We start from the raw sequence: 13,586 nt of genomic DNA on the forward strand, positions 1-13,586 counted from the left end.
ACATCATCACTGATTGAGAGTGCCTCGGTGCTTTTTATGATAACCTTAAAATCAAGCCTCCCAACGCAGTTTGGGAAGTTCCCTAGACGCCAGAAATCTGCTATGGCTTCCCACTGGCTGGTTGTTGGACACGGCAAACAAATCAGGCTGGAGGGCTTTGCAGACCTTGAACGCAGTGCTCGACGCCAGTTTGAAGCTAGCCGCCACAGCTAGCTCTCTCCACCCGAGTCTAAAGCTCTCTGTGCGGCATCAAAAGTCGGCCAGACCGCCTCGAAACCGTCTACTGCGTCGCCTGCCCGTCAACATTTGTATGTTCAATATTTATTCAGTGTTGATGAGCAGAATATTTACTTTCAAGAGTTCCATCTTGCATTGTTTATTATTTCTCCGACTAGCGGAAGTAGTCAACAATCATGCCCCAAAACCGTACAAACATAACACCACATCCCTCTAGTGGCTTGGCGGTGAATTACAGAGCAACGCGTTCCCTCACCGCAGAACTATCGAATGTCGAATGACGCCGTAGTCGCTACGCCGTCACCGCAACGCGGGAGTATAACTCAGGCTTTCTGCACGCGAGTAAAAGCGTATGTACACACGAAGAACGTATTAGCGCACACAAAGAAGAGTGCACGCGCACACACGAGAAAGAGCACATTTGCTCCTACGAAGAAGTTGTGCAGCCAAGTGAGCAAGAGAGGGGAAAGTTTAGCTCACTGTCTATCTAGGACCTCGCTCCAATGTGTTACGGTCCGCGACTGCGGAATGCAAGACTGAACCCAAGGGCAGACAACAATAGAAGGGATGCGTACAAGGGTTTATTAATACAAACAAAATAAACACGCGATCGCGGAAAAAGTGGGAATAACAAAAAGGGTCCGTGACAAGAGGTCAACGGGGATCAAATAACATTGAACTAAGCGGTGGGCAGAGAGCCAATAAGATAACAAAAGAAAACAATATGTGCACAAGGTAGAATCGCAGAACAAAAAAAAATCTGACGAACAAGCTAGCGAATAGTACAAATGGGCCTCGAAGGTACAAGTGTCGAAATGGCGATCAGCAAGTAAAATATCTCGGCACCCGCGCTTGGGTTGCCTGCATTTACAGTAAATACGTAGCTGATGAGCATTGGAAGCACCTGCATCCAGGGAAACACCACCCGCACTCTGAAATGAGATAATTGACAAGGAGCCGAATGTGACACAATGTCTTGGCGAGGACAGTAAAATGACATTTAATACATATTTTTGGTTAGTTATTTTGAGATTTAGGAGGTAGTTAGAGGTGCTTAAAGGGTTGATTCTGACTTACACGGAAACACAGGTTACGTCGCCGCAGTATGGGGAAGCAACTCGTTCAAAACCCGGGTATTAACTGCATAGATACAGACTTTAACTGCATTTTAACTGTGTCTGATGATACCGTTGAAAGTGCAATGGCAACATCTTATGGTCTATATGTGAACAAATCTGTCCCAGCTCTCTGCCATTGCACTGAAAATTCCAGAGAATTTACAGAAATCTCTTGGCTAACTAAAATATGGGTGAGTATTTAGTTTGAACTTTTCTGCTAGTAGTTTATTTAGTTACACATTAATGTCAATTATTTGATTGGATAGGTTGCACTGATCCAATCTGCACCATGTGTGGAAAAAAAAATTGAAGAGGTCATATAGCACATCTTATTTAAGCATCCAAGTTACCTGCTTTTACCCTTTGTCATATATGCAATTTTTTAAATTTAATTTATTTAACTTTTAAAAGTTACCAGCAATTTATTGTTTTAGAATTCACCAAGATTTAAGTGAAAACAATATTACTTATTTTACAAAGTGATTGTGTTTTTGTGTGTTTGTTAAAACCGCATTAACATTTTTTAAATGTATTTCCAAAAACATAGTGGTTTGTCGGTGGGCTTCTCTACCACAAGGCTTTGTAGGTTTTCCGGGGGAAACCCTAACTTTGTATGACCTCCATTCTTATGTAGACATAGACGCAGTGTATTGTCATTATTTCATTTGTAAAATAAAAATAATTATTTTTTAAAATAAATATTTTAGTACGTGATTGTTAGTTTTAACATTATAAAACCTGTACTGGCACTTATTTGGGTAACGCAAGCCCTTTATGTAAAATGCCATACCATTGCCTGAATAACTGTTGCATAGTATAGCACAATGTGCCTTAAGGCTTTGTGATGTTCAGTAAATCTTGTGGGTGGGGAAATGGTTTCATCCAACTTTGAAATACTTAATTTAGTGGCAGTTATATTTTCAAATCCACATAAGCACTACAGAGAAAATCATAAGGACAGTCACCATCATCTGGAGAAACAAATGTCTCAACAAGGCAATAGATATTGTGCCCATACATCTGCTTCTGATGATGAATATACCCCTTTTTTCATTGCGGTTGAAAGAGGAGCACCAGAGAATCATTTGATGAGCGCAAAAGCATTTGAAATAGTCTCTGCCCACTTCGGTTTTTGAAACTTAACGGCATCAGGTCCTCTTTACAGGATGCTTGTGCACAAATGAGAGTGATGACATGCCTGGGATGAATCAGATATGATCTAGGTACTGTAGCCAAGTCATTTGATGGCTTAGACAAAATAAAATTTGCTAGGTTGTCTAAATTACCAAATGAAAACACAACTTTTTAATTCAACAAGGTGCTACTAAATTCCAGCTGAAAGTTTGGCCTATATGCCTCTTCTCATATCCCCCCTGAAAGAAGCCTTGAAATAAAATCCACTTAAGCCATCTGTGTCCCAACTCGCCCTACCCTCGAGAGTACAGTTAAATCCTGAATGTGCATGGACATGATTACAGAGAACCACGGGTCTTACATCAGTGCAGAACCTTGACTTCCAACAGGAAACCTGGTGCATGGGTCAATTATGTCAATGCTAAGACAAATCGGTTGCATTCTCCATGCTCTGAAACATACTACTGCTGGTAGTTATATTCTAAATAAAACACATTTTACAATCCAAGTAGGACTGGGCAATTTCAGGATTGAAATAGTCATTAAGATTTTTTAGAATGTCAATCTCAGTGATCAGCTGTAATATATTTAATCGACTAAACATGTTGGAGATGCAAATTAACGTAATTTTCGGACTATAAGGCACTACTTTTTTCCTTCACTTTGAATCCTGGGGCTTATAGTCCAGTGCGGCTTATTTGTTGATTTAGTTGGGTTAACAGGTAAAATTTCATTTGACAGCTATGTCATAAGACTCTCATAATTATGGCATGACACTAACATGGGCATTGCTGAATGCTTATGACAGATGTCATTAAGTGTCATCCGGCAAATTATGTCACAAACTCCATTTTATGTCCAACTTGGATCTTTTACATCAATTCAAAAGTGAGATAATTTGCCGGATACCAAAAAATGATATCTGTTATAAGCATTCATTATTGCTCATGATAGTGTCATATCATAATTATGATTTTCTAACGACAGTCTCATAGCGCCACTGTCAAATAAACGGTTATCAAATACCATAACCAGTATGGGTGTAACGGTACATGTATTTGTATTGAACCGTTTCGGTATGAGGTGCTCGGTTCGGAACGGAGGCGTACCGAACGAGTTTCTGACGTAATGTAACCCTTACTTATCGAGGATATGAGTCCATCGGGTTACAGTTTCTTTGTGTAGATTATATTCACTCCGCCTTCTCTACTATAATGAGGACCGATACGGTAGGACAGTATATACCCCAGAAACGTCAACGGTGCGCCAACGTGGCCGCCGCGAGAACGCAGTGAAACGCCGGAGTTAAAGTCAGTCAGCCAAATCACACCAGTTGCAGTGCGGTCGCGTGTTCGACGCGTCCCAGAAGCGGCTCAACACGACGCACGTGAAAAGAACGGCAGAGTTTATTATTTGACGCGAGACGCAACCCTCCTGCATCAATACTACTAGCTAGGATTGGGCAGACCGGAAGTCACTCGTGTAAAAATACGGTGGATCCGGTCAATTTTCAAACTAATATGCAATCGTAACCCACTTTTTGAGTCCATCAGATCTCTTGAGTGGTAGATCGGGGCACAGTTGACTTGTCTTTGTTGATTTACTGCTGTCTGCTCTCATAATAACCAACACGGCCCCGTGTTCAATACAAAACCCTCCTACCACAACAAAACAAGTAGGAACTAATATTTACATAGGAACTAAAGTTATACAACATAAAATATATAATATAAATGAGTACTACGTCACATTTGTAAAATATAAACACATAATATAATAAATAATAGCCCATTTAAATACATTGAAATGAGCTAAAACACATGTAATTAAATAATAAGAATAACACACAGATCCTGCTTACACAATTAAATTTATTCATTTCTGTGTGGCACTTTAACTTGAGAAAATCCACCAATAAAGCTTTTGAAAACCATTCATAAGGGGAAAAAATGATTCATTGAGGGATTTCATTTGTAAAATACATGTTAAAATCTTTGTCATTGGGATTGCTTTTGTCTTTAGCATAGGACTTCTCTTTTCTTCTTTCTTTCAGAAAGATAGCTGACCAATACGCGGGGTATGAAAGGCAAATTGTTGTTGGATTATTATCTTTAAATACCCGCTACTATTTGAGCAGAATTCTAGCTTTGTATAGGCTAACGTTCCTATTGTTGAAAGCACAAAAGTGTGTAATAAACAACTAGCTCATTTATATTTTGCATTTTGTTTTCTTACTGTACCGAAAATGAACCGAACTGTGACCTCAAAACCGAGGTACGTACCGAACCGAGATTTTTGTGTACCCTTACACCCCTAATAACTAGCAATTAATGAAACAACTGGAATAGTAACTGAAGAAATAATTAGTACAGAACATGAATTTTGATTGTTATTTACATCAGTAGCGCTGCAATGCATGTTAGGAGGCACGTTGGATGACCACAGTGTGGACAGAAGGTGGCAGCAGAGACTGTCTCCCACAAAAGAGCAGTGGTGTCCAAATGAAGCTTCTTGAAGCAATGAAGCTTTGCAGCCAATTGGTTCAAAGCTTCATTGTGGTTCATTTGGTCTTATGACAGTCGTATGATGACGCTGTCAAATAAAGTGGTACTGGTTAATATCTTTTGGTGTAAATATCCCATAATACAGTGAGGACAGCTGCGGCTTATAGTCCAGTGCGTCTTATCTATGAACAAATGCTGTTTTTGTGCCAAATTTGAAGGGTGCAGCTTATTGACAGGTGTACCTTATAGTGGGAAAATTACGGCAACTGTAGTATGGCCGATTTTAACATCCTATTAAAACAAGTCCAATATTAATGGTTTCTGAGCTGTTTACTGCATTCCAGTTGATTTAACCGTAACACTAAACTCACGTAGAAAATCTACATAAAGTGAATTAAAATACATTTTTTGAGCACAAGCTAGCTTAATGCTAATATTCAATGGAAGACACAATTGAAGTACGAAAGAAATTGTATTTTAACACGTGCAATGGTACCTCTACAAATGAATTTAATTCGTTCTAGGACCTCGTTTGTAACTTGAAGTGGTCGTATGTCAAGCAGGATTTTGCCATAAGAATACATTATAATTCGATTAATTTGTACCACAGCCCAAAAACCTACGCTAAACCCGTCAAAAATACTGTAGGTACAATTACAAATAGTACAGTTGCAAATAGACATTACACATCACGAAAAAAATAATTAATAAATACAAATCAGAATAATAATAATACTGTAATATTGTAACGAATCGGGTTCTTATGTGGTGATTGTGTTTTGCATGCTGTTCCTGAACACACCGTAAGACTGAAGAGAGTGAGAGACGTGCGTAAGAGTGGGAAGTTTTTACTTTCGCTTTTCATGCTGTTTTGTTGTTGTCGGCTATGGCGGACAGTAGCCATGCTGTGTTGCACAAGTTCTGAAATAAATGATTAAAAACCTGACAAAGCTGTTACTTCCTTGCAGATGTTGCAATTAAAATAATTGTCACCTTAACTCAAAAAAACTGGTGAACGGAGGTCATAGGAGGACTGTCAAGATCGTATCAGTGGTGGATGAAGGACTCACTTTCTTTTATTTACTTAATTTAGAGTACAGATACAGGGGCCAAAATTACTTAAGTAAAAGTATCAACAACAACAAAAAAAACTCAAAAGTACAAAAGTATTTACTTTGCAAGCAAAAAGTTCTTTTCTCTCGATGCAAAAATGTGATATATATATATATATATATATATATATATATATATATATATATATATATATATATACTGTACATCTTAACACACAGAGATCTGAGCCAATAGTCAAAGAACCAGAAAATTCATTGACTGCTCAATTTTATTTAAAACTGTGCAGAATGGGAAAAAAAACAATAAAATTGACTGCACTGTAAACAGAAGTTTAACAAGCTAAAAAAACTTCAAATTTATCTGAATGGCGGAATGTAAGCAACTATCAGGTGCATACCGCCACCTAGAGCACAAGAGTGTGCAGCACCCATCTGAAGGCGCGATCCTCTCACTGTTGGTGTTTATTGGTCAATATCTTGTTCACCCGCCTAATCTGGTGCTCGTGTTGCTGCCTCTAGTGCTCAATTATGGTATAGTTGCACAGTGCTTATTGATTACGCCAGAGGCATGAAAACGAAACTATCAATTCACAATGAGAAAATCAAACAAACAAAAGTAATGTGTAACGCAGGTGACAATTTGAAAAGTAGTGGCGTCAAAAGTACAGATACGTGCTGTAAAGTGTAGTGAAGTAAAAAAGTACTGCGTCATATCTGTACTCAAGTAAAATACAAATACACAAAAATTGTACTTCGTTACATTCATCCATTGTATCATAAACATACAGTATTTCACTGACGCGCACATCACACTCATATTTTTCTATCATTTGCATCTTAATTTCAATCGTAAGCGTCACATTTTTCCTTTTTTCACCACCTGCACTAACCTTCTTGGGACTCATGTTGATTTCTCTCACAAGAAAATCCGCCGTGCTGCAGTTTTACGGGAAAAAAATGAAATTGCAACACTGTTAAGTCGCCATATTTTCAGCATGTCATCATATGTCAGGACAAATATCACAACTGTACAACTGTTTATGCTTTGTGTATGCTGCCAAAAACCAGTAATAGAAAACAATCAACTGTTAAAAAAGATAATAATGAAATGTACTTCAGCAATAGAAAAACCAGGTTGAAAAATGTGAGAAAAATCAAGAACGGGCATTACGAGGGGAAAAAAAATTTGAGGGTATGATCGCCCAGCCCTAATCTCAAGACTATTTAAGTGTGTAATGGAACAGTTTTTTTTGTTTTTTTTAGGTGACTAAATGTTTAACTGGATGTGGTTCCAATGAAGCCTGTGAACGCAGGGGACCCACAGCGGAGACAGATCCGTTTGCTCAGCAGCTGAGCGACAACACAGAGATGCTCCTTTCACAGAGAGTTGCGCATCGACAATCAGGCCTTTGTTTGGGAGGCATCCGCTATTACAGCTCACAAGAGCAGTATGTCGATCCGTAGCTTCAGTCAGGTTTTCAGTGGTCAAGCTGGCTCGACATTAAAAGAAGTATTTTCCCCCCTTAGAATATAACTGCTCGCAAGCTGGTTTTGGTTGTGTTTAGTAAACCATGCATTTGGGATAATTAGTGTATCTAATTTAGAAGAGTACTGGGTATTCCAACACATTTTTAGAAAATAGCATTGGAATACACGCAGTACAAGCAGTCCTAAATATAGATATCCATTTATCACTGGTAAGACTTGGCATCAAAATTCAGAGCACTAATAAAGTTGTATGCTACACAGAGGTGGATAGTAACAAGTTACATTTACTTCGTTAGATTTACTTGAGTAGCTTTCAAAGATAAATGTACTTCTAAGAGTAATTTTACAGCCATACTTTTAACTTTTACTTGAGTAGAATTTTGAAGAAAAATAACGCTACTTTTATCCCGCTACTTTGGGCTACACTAGTCATTACATTTTTCCTCTTTATTTTACATATTACTTTTTTTTTTTTTTTAACCAGAGATGCCAACAGTGGCTCTACCAGTTTCAGCAATGAGACGTCGCAACAATAATCACGACTTCAATTTGACATAGAGCTCTGCTGTCAACATGACTCGACATGACCTGAACGAATGATGCTTCATTTCTGTAGATGTTTTTCACTCCCCGAAATTGAAGATTTTTTTTTTTTTTTGTATTTCTTTGGCTCTGTGGTTATGTAATTGGTATGGTATAGTATAGCATGTCAATAATATCATTTCATATAAATAACTAAAAAAAAAAAAAAAAATTTTTTAAATGTATGCAGTTACTCACAAATGTGTTACTCATTACTTCAGTATATTTTTGGGATGAATACTTTAACTTTTGTAATATAATTTTCTATTTTAGTAATGCTACTTTTACTTGAGAAAATTTTTTGGCTACTCTACCCACCTCATGCTACAATAATCATGACAAGACATTCACATATATTTACACAGTGGTATGAAAAAGTATCTGAACCTTTTGGAATTTCTCACATTTCTGCATAAAATCACCATCAAATGTGATCTGATCTTTGTCAAAATCACACAGATGAAAAAACAGTCTGCTTTAACTAAAACCACCCAAACATTTATAGGTTTCATATTTTAATGAGGATAGTATGCAAACAATGATAGACGGGGCAAATATAAGTGAACCATCACATTCAATATTTTGTGCCCAGCCCCCTTGCCAGCAATAACTTCAACCAGACACTTCCTGTAGCTGCAGATCAGTCTAACACATCGATCAGGACTAATCTTGGCCCATTCTTTTCTACAAAACTGCTGTAGTTTAGTGAGATTCCTGGGATGTCTGGCATGAATCGCTATCTTTAGATCATGCCACAGTATTTCAATGGGGTTCAAGTTTGGACTTTGACTTGGCCACTCCAGAACGTGTTTGTTCTTCTGAAACCAGTCTGAAGTTGATTTACTTCTGTGTTTTGGATCATTGTCTTGTTGCAGCATCCATCCTTTTTAGTTTCAACTGCGTGACAGGCAGCCTAAGGTTTTCCTGCACGACATCCTGATAAGCTTTTGAATTAATTTGTCCATTAATGATTGCAAGTTGTCCAGGGCCTGAGGCAGCAAAAGAGCACCAAATCATGATGCTCCCTCCACCATACTTCAGGGTGGGGATGAGGTGATGATGTTGGTGAGCTGTTCCATTTTTCCTCCACACATGACGTTGTGTGTTACTCCCAAACAATTCAACTTTGGTTTCATCAGTCCACAAAATATTTTGCCAAAACTTCTGCGGCGTGTCCAACTGCTTTTTTGCAAACATCAAACGAGCAATGTTTTTTTCTTCTTTTTTTTAGACAGCAGCGGCTTCCTTCATGGAGTCCTCCCATGAACACCATTCTTGGCAATAATTTTACATGTAGTTGATGTGTGCAGATATATATTGGACTGTGCCAGTGATTTCTGTAAGTCTTTAGCTGACACGCTAGTTTTTTATTATTTTTTTTTACCTCTCTTGAGTATTCTGCATTGAACTCTTGGTGTCATCGTTGGTGGACGGCCACTCCTTGGGAGAGAAGCAACAGTGCCAAACTCTCTATTTGTAGACAACTTCTATGACTGTTGATTGATGAACATCCAGACTTTTAGAGATGGTTTTGTATCCTTTCCCAGTTTCATACAAAGCAACAATCCTTGATCGCAGGTCTTCAGACATCTCTTTTGTTTTGACCGAGCCATGATGCACATCAGACAATGCTTCTCATCAAAACAATTCTTACCAGTTGTGTTTTATAGTGGACAGGGCAGCTTTAAACCACTCATCAGTGACTGGGCACACACCTGACTTAATTAAATTGTTTGGTAAAAATTGGTTTCAAATGCTCTTTAAATCTCAAGCAGAGGCTTCACTTATTCTTCCTCCTTTTGTCATTGTTTGCATGCAATCCCCATTAAAATATGGAAACCTATACATGTTTGGGTGTTTTAAGTTAAAGCAGACACTATTTTTCCATTTGTGTGACTTTCACAAAGATCAAATCACATTTGATGATGATTTTATGCAGAAATGTGAGAAATTTCAAAAGGTTCATACTTTTTCATACCACTGTATATAGAGACAAAATTATGGAAACACCTAATATTTTGGCATCTTAATCATTGAAAATATTTGTTAAAGAATGGCATGAGGAACATTCTAATGAAGTTTAGCATCTCTTATGGCCGACACAATCCCCAGACCTCAACATTATTGAGCACTTATGGGCAGTTAAGAGTCAGAGAGTCCATTAAGATGTCGATTTCCACCGCCATTGTCTCTAAAAGAGTTAGAGGGTATTCTAACTGAAGAATGGCTTAAAATTCATTTGGAAACAATTCACAAGTTGCGAGAATCAATACCTCAGAGAATTGAGGCTGTAATTGCCACAACAGGCGGACCTCTACCATATTAAATGTTTAAAGGTGTTTCCATTATTTTGTCTGACCCCTGTATGTATGCATCTTTGGGAAAGGCAGCTGTTGTGTCGAATAGCATTAAATAGTGACTATTAAAGGCCTACCTCATGAAGTATCCAGGTTGGGTGGGTCACTAGAATTGATCAAGTTACAATTCTGCCAAGGCTTGAACCACTTTGTAATCCTGAGCAAATAATTGACTCGCCAACATAAAACACTTGCACAGAGAAATCATATATTAACTAAACCACAATGGCATTATTGAAGCCAAAGAGCAATGATTTGCCTAACAGGTGTGATCTGATCTGCTTCACATTCCAACCTGCAACATGAAGAGAAAAATGTGAAGCAAATTTGGGTGCATTTGCTACATCGTTCTAAATTAAGAGTATTTTTTGTTTAGAAATTTAAAAGATTGTAAATGTGTTATTATAAATAAACCTGCTTTTCTATGTACTAGGAGGGAATAATAAAGCTTCACGGTGCCACCTTGTGTCTAAATCCAAACACTACAGTACGCAAGACAAACCAAAAACTTGTCCTTTAGACACTTTTATTACTTTTTTGACAAATATATATGCTTTTCCTATCAAGGAGACATTCTTTAAAAGCTAGGTTTACAGCAAATTCATTTCTGCAATGTGTCAGGAAACGGGAAAAATCAACAGATAATGAAGTAACAATTTCAATGCGTGCACAAGTAAAGGGAGAGTGACATTTAAATGCAAAATAACTCGTAAAAAGTGGTACTGATGACATCCCGGTCATTTTTGGTAATGAAGACACTACTGTAGTTGTTTCAAATGCCAACGGGACAATTTTCATGATACAATAAGGAAATAGTTGTTTTGTATCAAGGCACAACAAGCATTGATAACGTCAATGGAACATTGTCAATGGAACATTGCTTTTTAACTCCCAACACCCTCAGTCATTGTTGGTCCCATTGGACAGTAGAACTGTACAAACTACAGGAAAAATCAAAGATATATATATAAAAAAAACTTGGTTAATAGACTTTCAACAAAAGGAGAATTGTTAAATCAATAATATACACAGAAATGTGGATTTCAGAACTCGAGAATTGAGTTGTTATTGAGTATGGCGGCAGCACCATCTCTCTCTCCATAATCGGAAGACCGTCAGTTACTACAGAGGATATAGGTCATTGAGCGATCTGTTTTCCTGCTGTATAAACTCCTGTAAGCTTCGCTTTCCCTGCTTGAAGTTGCTCTCCCTTCTTGAAAACGGTAAAATGACCTGGAGTCGTAAAAGAGTCTCGATATTACTAAAACTTCTTATCTGTGATATCTTGAGCGTGTCGAGTATGGTGGTTGGAAGATAGCCTGCCATGGGGTCTAACCATTTCTCCTTCCACAACGTCATCTCACCTTGAAGCGAGCCCTCATCTGGCAAGTCTTCCTTGTACAGTCGCGACACGAGACCGCTGAGAAGGCTGGTTTCTACTTTGGACATTGCGTAAGGCACAATCTCCAGACACTTGAATGTGTCCATTACCTTTTCAGTGAAGAGATCGCCAATTTCGGACAGCGAGTGCTCGATGAATTTCATGCTAAGGGCGTTTTTGTAAAACTCACTCAAAGGTTCTAGGAGCACAGAATGCAACAATGGGATGTGTAATTTAGACGCAAGCGTGACCGCTTCCTCAAACCATGCCTTGTGATGCGTGTCGATATCACTAATCAAATTCCTGAGAGAAGCAGTGACCTCTGGCAAACTATTCATAGCAAGTAACATGTCCAAGGGCTTGCCCTGAAGAGACTGGCTTAGTTTTTTAGTTTTACACAGGACATGTCTCAGCACCACCAATGAAAGGATGAACTCAAAGCTTCTGATTGAATCAAAGAAATGTGATGCTTGCTGCTGGTCTGATACACTTCCCTGATGTTTGAGCTCATTTAGGCAAAGTAAGACGGCTTCGATAATCTCGACCATCACCTCGTACATGTCGTGACTCTTCTCCCAATTTTTCATCAGCATGTCCCTCAGCTCATTCCCCTTTCCTTCATTGTTCTGAAACACGTGGAGGATCATTTCTTCTAGCTTGTTCTGCCGATCAGCGTCCTGTGTAAGCCAATGCAATATGCTACCAATCTCAACAGTTCTATCAACTGCTGCTTCTGTCGGAGAAGACTTTGCCAGCCACACGTTGAGGGACGAACCATAGCTGACTGTTCTCACTGCCTGAGGGTATTTATTGGCTATTGATAAGCTTACAGCTCTCATGTAAGCGCCAACCTCGCCGACACTCAGCAAGGCCTGTCCTCGACAATATGCCATGTTTAGCCCCCATTTTTCAGAGAGTGTGGCCTCAATCGCCTCTAAAAGGACATTGGAGTCTTTCACGAAGGGGATGAAAGCTAACGTTTCTTCACATTGGATATCTCCTTTGTTTAAGTACCTGATGCACAGTGGGACATACATTTCACCTTCAATCTCAACAGTCTGTTCAGTGATTATTGTGAAAAACTGAGAATCCCAGAGTTCTTTGATAATTTCTTCACGCAACAGCGGCTCATAAAAAGACACTGGCTGTCTAGGTCCTTGAACAGTTTTCGTGACCGGTTCAGTTTCAGTAGATTTTTCCTCTCCGCTTGCAAGTTTGTCAGATTCAGTGGAAGCATCGGGTACTGTTTGTTCGCCCTGGTTTACCAGCATCTTATCAACTCCTGTTGAGAAATATGAAAATATTACGTTAATTCACAAAACAGAAACTAACCACACGAAACATCTATACTGGTATTTTCCCAAGACAGCATTGTTGTTTTTGTCAACGATGACGGTAACGAAACTGTTTCTTAAACGAAGACTTATTTTCATGACAATGATGTGGCGGTGAGCTAAAAACTGTCTTTTTATATTTAAATTAGGGTTGATCCGATCTTTTTTTTTTTTGCTCCCGATCCGATCCCAATCGTTTTAGTTTGAGTATCTGCCGATCCCGATATTCCCCGATCCGAATGCTTTTTTTTGCTCCCGATTCAATTCCAATCATTGCCGATAATTTTTCCCGATCATATACATTTTGGCAATGCATTAAGAAAAAAATGTATAAAACTCGGACGAATATATACATTCAACATACAGTACATAAGTACT

The 13,586-nt window shown here is 38.5% G+C and overlaps 1 protein-coding gene across 1 annotated transcript in view; it reads right to left on the reverse strand.

Moving 5' to 3' along the window:
• Positions 1 to 9,965: 9,965 nt before the first annotated feature.
• si:dkey-250d21.1 (uncharacterized) overlaps positions 9,966 to 13,586 on the reverse strand; it is a 28,811-nt gene continuing 25,190 nt past the window's right edge. The window contains exon 11 of the mRNA XM_057821179.1: positions 9,966 to 13,156. Coding sequence (XP_057677162.1) covers positions 11,616 to 13,156 — 1,541 coding nt within the window. The 3' untranslated portion in view covers positions 9,966 to 11,615. The remainder of the gene's footprint in view (positions 13,157 to 13,586) is intronic.

Source organism: Corythoichthys intestinalis, chromosome 18 (assembly GCF_030265065.1).
Source record: "Corythoichthys intestinalis isolate RoL2023-P3 chromosome 18, ASM3026506v1, whole genome shotgun sequence".
NCBI lineage: Eukaryota > Metazoa > Chordata > Actinopteri > Syngnathiformes > Syngnathidae > Corythoichthys > Corythoichthys intestinalis.